This window comes from Buceros rhinoceros, unplaced genomic scaffold (genome assembly GCF_000710305.1).
Source record: "Buceros rhinoceros silvestris isolate BGI_N320 unplaced genomic scaffold, ASM71030v1 scaffold11145, whole genome shotgun sequence".
Taxonomy (NCBI): Eukaryota; Metazoa; Chordata; class Aves; order Bucerotiformes; family Bucerotidae; genus Buceros; species Buceros rhinoceros.
In genome coordinates, this window is record NW_010412526.1 from 11622 (window position 1) to 19371 (window position 7750).

A 7750-nucleotide genomic window follows, 5' to 3' on the forward strand; every position below is an offset into this window, starting at 1 on the left:
TGCGTCTCCTGCACTGGCCTCCCCAGCGTCCCGAGCCATGAACTGGTCTGCACTTACTGCTTCTCTCATTAGTCTCTTCTTAACGGCCATTGTTCTGTGAGTGTTCTCTAAGCTGATGAGGGCACTACGACACCTTCCTGTCCCTTCCGATAAGGAAGTGAATAAAACCTGTTAAATCTGAATTACAGCACTGCACAGGATGGAAATACTGCTTTGCTAAAACCTTTGACTTGTAACGACAAGGCAGCTCCATAAAGGAAGCCGACGTAAGTCTCACAGGGACGAGGCCGCTCTGAATGCAGCTCTACGTGCACAAGGGCAACGCTCGGTGCACTTCAGCCACTTGCTCCAGCTCCCAGCACCACGCAGTCAAACACTGGACCCCACTGGTGAGCCAACGAGCTGTTACTGCACCTTGCGAACAGCAGGTGCCTACCCACAACCTCCCCGAGAGTATTTGATGCCGAGGTGACTCACCATGGTAACGTTGCATTGGCAGACACGCTGAAAAAAACCACAAGCACAAGGTTAGTAGCGCGCTTGGCTCCCCGCGGCTCGCGTCGCGCTGCACAGCGCTCCCCAGCAGCCCTGCAGTGCGGCACCTCTAACGCTGCGTGGGGCTACAGCCCTTCCAAAGCAGAAAATGACAAAAAACGGGGGGCAGGTCGGGGAGGGAATAAAAAGGTCACCTGAGCTACACTCAGAAATCCAGGGGGATGGTGCAACACGGCTAACGTGGGTAAAATATCTGAGGAGCATTGAGAGCCAGGGGATCATCTGGGATTTTAAAGGTATGGGATGCTTAGCACAGTCTTTGCAGCCGTCACCACTTCACGAGGTCAGGCTGGGAAGTTTGATCTAAAGAAGGAAGCTTTGGGCTGGTGTCTCGTGAGGGATAGCTCCTCTTCTCCCCATTGCTGGCAGCATGGAGATGCGTTTAACTCCTCTACCTCTAGCACTGCTCCCTTCTTCTGCAAGTCGCTCACCCCCAGTGCTGGGACCAGCCATGGGCCGGACCGCACAGGAGCGAACCCTTTTGCGGACTGCTCCGACTATTTGCAACGCCGCCAAGTGCTCCTCGAGCTGCTGGCGAAGATGGGGGGTGTGCTTTCCTGCCAGGAGAGAGAGAGGGTGGAAAGGAGCTTTCTGGTAGGCAGCAGCTGTCTGAGCTCCTGACTGATTTATCGCTTAATGCTGCTGGGCTTCTTCTCGAGCGTGGGTGGAATATTAGGTGGCTGAGTACCGTGTACATGGATCCTTTAAAACACTCTTTAAATGGAAAGAGAGAGATCAGCAGTGAAATTACTGCGGTGTCATTGACGCAATTACAGCTTTGCAGGCTACTTAATGTGATACATCTTCAGCCTGAGAATCCTCCTCACGGAGGACTCCAGAGCCACAGTTTTCTGGGACTGGAGGGAACCTCTCACTACTGAATAATCCAAAGCGAAATAGACAACGGAGCCTAGCTGGGCACAACATTAAAACCATAAAAGCGCAGTGACGCTCTAACCGGGTTTGTTCTGAGACATTTTCTGCAGCTCTGAGCATGAAATTTCTTCTGACACGCATTTTGCAACCCTCCGTTGTCTTGCACACAATCTATCGCACGGCCTCTTGGCCAGCTCCAGCACTGGCCACGTGTGCTTGGACGTGGACCCAGCTGAGGAACCCTGAGGACAGTGACTCCCACAATAAAGGCTGGATCTAGCTGGAGACACTTCCCACGTGCAGCACGATTCCCCTGCTCCCCTAAACCACTCCCTGGCCAAGGATGACTGACCACCCCCATTATCACTCTGCCTTGTGATGGGAGCGTGGCAGATCTGACCCTCCGTACCGGGGCTGCAGCTGCCTCTGGGTGCTCTAAAGTCCTCAGGAGAGCCCGTGAGACGGAGCAAAGACCGTATTCACAATGATGCTCTGGTGAAGAGAAAATGCCCAGAGCAAGCGACAACGGCCTTGCCTCAGGAGGTTGCTCCCCCATGGGGAAGTGTTGGGACCTCCAGCAGCAGATAGGCCTTTAACTACGGGGAGGTACCACAGAGAGAAGCTTGCTAAACACGCTCCCGCTCAAGTGAAGTGCACGTTTGTAGCAGGAAAGGTGGTTGGTTTGGAGGACAGTTCCCATAGGACAGGAGCATCTTCCTTCTCACAGCCACGATGCCAAGGACAGCCAGCCCTCTAAATCACACACACCACGGCTCGGACAGAAACGGTGGGCCTGATGAATAAATCCCTGGGCAAAGCTCTTTGGGCTCCACTATGCAGGAACTCAGCTTAGAAGATCACATCGCTCCATCACCTCTTTAAAACCAATGCATTAGTTTCACCACCTGCATAGGGAAAAGGTAACGTGATGGTAGCTCTGTGCATCCAACTACGCTTCACGTGTCACCTCGCCGGTGTGTCGCTGCAGTCAAGACTAGCAGCTCCCAGCGTGCTGTAATCAGCCTTTCAGTTGCCTGCACGCTGGGCTGGTTTGTACACAGAAGCGTGAAGTGACATCTGCATCACTTCTAATTAGTCAGAGTACCCTCATGGCTGCAGAGCAGCCAGTAATTATGTAGCTACTACGGGCACCCAATTAAAGGGGTATGAGGTCATGCTGGGTTTTTTTTTCCTATCAGCTGGACAATAAGGTACATCTCTGAACCATGTGCCCACAGCACACAGACGGGCTGCCAGACATGGGGACGATAAAACAGCTGTCCATGGAGCGCCCTGGACAAAACAAACATCGTTTACTGAGAGATAACACAGCATCCCCATTTCTGGGAAACCATGCTAACCTTCTCCACTTTATTACTGACGTTTGGATTGTGAAGTGACGTTAATTATGCTTCTAAGTGCTGTAATTTCGCTTAGTGCTTGACTTAGAAGAATGAAATGATACTTGGGATATAAAATGCTTTTATTTCTCAAATTGTGTTAGAAAATGCTAAACAGCTTCCACTGTTGGAATACGAAACATCTGCAAAGAAAGGAAGGAAACCTCATTCTCCTCACACCTCCACAGAAAGCTCCACGGGGTTTCCTACGTAATGTCACTCGCTGGAGTTAACCGGTCATGTAAGCGATGACAGCCAATGGCAGTAAAAGCCGCACCTCCATTAATTATTACCAGGCACTCAGGAACACTAAAACCGTGCAGCATTCATGGGAAGGACAGAAGTAACCAGGCGCATGTGGCCTGAAGGGGTTAACGACCGTAAAGAAATCGGAACGACTACACAAGCGGTTTCAGAACATCCAAGGTTGCAGCGGGAAGGGCCGTGGGATTCTTCTGAACCATCCTCCTGTCCGAGACAGGAGCAACCACAGCTACCATCCCTGACAACCAAACGTTCCACCTAACTGGTGCTTTCTGGATCTCTGACTGTTCTGTGCTGCTCTGGAGTCTCCGTTATCGTGAAGTGCCTTCTTGCCCCAAACTGGAAAACACGTTCCAGGCTAGGTCTTCCCACTCCTGAGTCGAGCAATGCTCCGCTCCTCGTGTCTCACGGGCAGCTCTCATCACCTCTGCTTTTAGACGCCTCAATTTTATTGACTCACGTGCAAGCACCATTGTTGCCTGCGAGGGGGAATCATCAAAACTAGAGTTAACACAGAGACGCAGCTCCCGGTGAGAAATGAAACTTGTGGAGGAGCAGGTTTGTGAACGGGCCAAATTTCCCTCCCTAGCGTGACCTTCAGGAGAGAGGTGACTGTGTCAGTGGCAGGAGGACGCCACCATGATTTCTGTGTGGCCTGGTGATGACAAACAACCTTTTGCAAGTAAAAAGGCAACTGTCTACTCCCACTTAGCCCAGTCCCTTCTGCCAGGGATTGTGCTGAGACCAGCTGTGACACCGGCTTGTAAAAGGTGGACAAGTGTCCCACAGCGACGGTCAGGAGATCGCTAGCAAACACCACCCACCACCCTTCCACCAGCCCAGCCTGCATTTGATGCACCAGATATCGCAACGTCTTGGAGGTTCATTATCACACCCCTGAGTCAGCTCAAGTTTGTTGGAGTTTTTTTTTTCCTTTCTATTTTGGGAGTGTAATACCGGAAGAAGTGAGAATGACTAACTACAGCTCCCCGTTTCTGGAAGAAAAAGGAACACAGGTCCCCTCTGATTCTAGTTATGTTGTGTTATTAATAGAGAGGTCATTAGTCACGGTCCACATTAAAAAGATATCAAAGGGAACTGCGTCCCCGCTCTCCGCAGCGGTGTGAAGCAGCATTGACAAAGCCGTTAGGTTACAGCCGCCCCTTCTCCAGCAACACGCCCTTCCCTTGCTCACAGCACAGCCCTGGCCCTGCCGCCCATCTAACGCCGCGCCGAAATCATCGGGTGAAGGAAATGAGGGGAAGTGAAAGGCACTTACTAGGTGTTAGCTGTAACCAGGAGATCTGCGTTGTCAAAAAGGTTGACCCCTGGCACTTCCACAATGAGAACATATATAAATTCAATGATTAACATGAGGATCAGTTTTCCAATGCAGCTGATCTGGAGGAACACGGAGCAGGCCAGGAGACTCAATAAGACACTGTAGGTAAAGTACTGTATAAAGACAAAAAGGGAGAAAAAAACCCAGAGATGAAGGACAGCTGGATAAATCACAATGCAAACAAAGGAACCTGGACAGAGGGAGAGAAAGGGACTGGGAGTCACGTAGCCGAGCTGGTCGAACACGTGAACGCGGGGCTGCCTGCGGGATTCCCCCACCTCACAGGAGGTTTAAGTATTAAAGCCAAACCGGTGGAGGGGACAACTCTGGTGTTCTTCATCAGGCATTCTTTGCTTTACCCTCCAGAGGCACCGGGCTCGCAGCTGTCTGCTGAGGTCGGTTTGCCTGGGACACAGTTACTGAACTACTGAACTAGCAGAAAGCATCATCGAGTGATGCTGGAATACTTCATGCTTTAAGGTAGAATTCTGGACCCGAATTCACGTGTCTGTACACTACCCAGGACCACTCAGCAATTCACACCACCCGGACAGACTCAGGCTGGCTGGGAAGTGCTGCCCCCGCTGACGTGTCACACTGAACCCATCGGCGAGATGCAGGCTGGACAAACCTCTATCCGTGCCCAACATCGTGGTCATTTTTCTGGCAGCAGCTGCAGAAGTGTGGGCACGGGTGGCAGTGGAGCCCTCCACCACAGCTGGGTGGTGCGACAGCAGCCTCTGCCAATCAGAGAGCTTTATTTTAGCATGCCAGTGCTCCACATGCAGCTGCAGGTACCATTTACGGCTCCGGGGAAAGCTGCACGGATGTCAGCGAAGATGGGCATGTTATCCAGCTCACCATCTTCCTGCTACCAGATCTGTGAGGATTTAAGCTTCCATTCTGTCTGGACAGGCCTCTGTCTGGCAAAAAACCCCATGGGATGCCTGAGGCAATCCATCCTCACAGGTAAAAGCAAGCCCTATTGAAGAATACACTTAAGCTCTGAGTTCATTTATTAATAGTGTCATCGCTGATACATTAAATCAGAGAAAACAATTTGTACAGCTTGTAACTCCAGTCTTCGGTTTCTCGAAAGTGGGTGGATGTTCCCTGCGTGGCTGAGGGCTAGGATCTCACCATCTCCTGAAAGCACACGGGGAGCGACAGACAATGCCTGAACCAGAGGCATCTGCTCTGCAGAGTGTAGGGGAGGGACTCCTCACTTGTTAGCCCGCTGACCGGCAGGATCCAGCTCAAGGCTGCCACAGCATACTCAGCACCCAAAATAGCTGTTCCTCATCACTTAAAACCTCTCTCTGTCCTGGCCCAGCACTCCCGACAACCTCGTGATGGGCACAGACTGTTTCTAGTTCTCTGTGGTGCCAGATTTTGTTCCCGGGTCCTTCTGTGGACGTACTAAGAGCCTCTGCAGGGGCTGAAAGCCACAGTCATGGTGGTCTCAGAAACCTCGCTGAACCAGAGAGGGACCACGGTCCTGCTTGATGAAACGGAAATAGGTTTAGTGGGAGACCAGGGATTTCAGTAGAACCTTGGACCTCTGGATCAGCCATAAATCTCCCAGGTCCCCATAAAGCCAGATGACCTTGACATAAAGTCTGCCCCCATCCTAGCCCGATTTTTTTCACTTTTCAGTTTCCAGCAGACAAGACATGTAACGTCCATGACTTAAAAACCCAGAGAAAAGTCTTGAATAGCTATGCAAAGAGATTGTCTTTTTGGCAAAGTATTGTACCAGTGGGCAAAACCTATCTGCATGGGTTGTTTGGTGTTCGGTGTTTGGGGTTTTTTTTGCCATTAGAAGCATAATTTTTTTTTTAAACAAGTCGTTCTGAAGAGGTAGGATTCACCTCTGCGGATTGAAGCAGACCACCAGCAGGGCTGCTTACTTGTCTGAGACCAGAAGCTACTATTCTTAGTGAAAGAATATGTAAGCAAAGCTTTTCATCAGGCCAGAAACCACTGGAGGGAAGAGCTAAATCTATGACTCGACACTGGTTTTCAGTGAACTGATGTTCATGTAACTCTGAGCACCCACAGACTCCTCTGAAATGACTTGCAGCTCTGCACGTCGTTAAGAACTTCATGGAGAAAGGCCGTTTCTCCTGCTGCAGGCAGGACCCAACAATTATAAAAGCCTACTTTTTTTTTTTTTTCCCCTCAAGCCATACCTCTGGAAAGTTGCAGTTGGGCAAAGGACTGTCACAGAATCCCTGCAGGGTGCCCAGGCTGTAGTCGGAAGTCAGGTTGCTGATAAGGCATATGTCCACCCGGTCAGGAGTGACGTTGTACTCTGCAGCCATGCAGCTGGTGAGATCCACAGTGCTGCACATGAACTGCAGAACAAGACAGCGTTAAACTCAATGGCATAGACGAGGAGAAGGGAACAAAACAGTCTGCATCAACGCACAAGCCTCCTGGAAACAGCTGCAGCAAAGTGTGAAATATGCCAGACGAAGTCCCTGGCTCATGTTTTACTCCGTGTGCAATGGCTGTGTTTCTTTCTCCCCCAAAGCAGTAGTTAATAAATTCCAGGCTGTGCACTCTAGCAGGCTAGGTGGGTGCTCAGCTTCCCGCACAGCTTTATGTCCGAGGGTTCAGAGGCAGAGGGCCTGTCGACATCACGCATACAAATATACCCTGCTGTCTGTGATGAGGTCGTGGCGTTGCTCTGTTTTTGCTGGTGGGAATTCCTGAGCTGATAACCTTCCCCTGCCATCTCTAAAGCTCCTGCTCTGCCTCCCTCTACAGGGAGGGCTTTAGCAGCAAGGCTTGAAGGCTCATATGTTGTGTTACGCTGCGGAAGCAGATCCTGATCTCCTCCCCGTGCTGCTCCATTGGTCCCTTTTGCTAATTCTTACACCAAGCAGTTCACAAATGGAAAGAATTGCATGTTATGCAGAAAAACAAAACTTTGGTTTCTGCGTGGTGCTCAGCAACCCACACCGGCTCTGTGCAGGCAGGTGACTCTGGGGGAAGGTGGTGAGGGGTCGGTGCCACTGAGCTAGCACCTCCCACTCAAGTACCTCAACAGAGCACAAAATTGTTCCTAAAGCTCCACGCTGTGTCTGGGGAAGCTGAGAGAAGAGCAATTAGTGTCTGGTTTTCAGGTGCTCAAGCCTCTCCACGCCAGTGCAAATCAGCACTGTCCCAGCTGAGGAGTGGAGGGCCATGTGAAGACTTCGTAGCTACCGCTGAGCTCAGGGCTTTAACCCCAGGCCCATCTCTCATTTCCCACCCACCCCCCTTAAAAAATGAAAGAGGTGTGTGCAAAGCAGACAGTATTCAAGTG

At 51.0% G+C, this 7750-nt stretch overlaps 1 protein-coding gene across 1 annotated transcript in view; it reads right to left on the reverse strand.

Moving 5' to 3' along the window:
* Positions 1 to 7750, reverse strand: part of ADCY5 (adenylate cyclase 5) — a gene marked incomplete at its 5' end in the record, with an annotated part of 83590 nt that overhangs the window by 6650 nt on the left and 69190 nt on the right. Inside the window, 3 exons of the mRNA XM_010136445.1 lie at positions 478 to 504; positions 4375 to 4550; positions 6630 to 6794. Coding sequence (XP_010134747.1) covers positions 478 to 504; positions 4375 to 4550; positions 6630 to 6794 — 368 coding nt within the window. The remainder of the gene's footprint in view (positions 1 to 477; positions 505 to 4374; positions 4551 to 6629; positions 6795 to 7750) is intronic.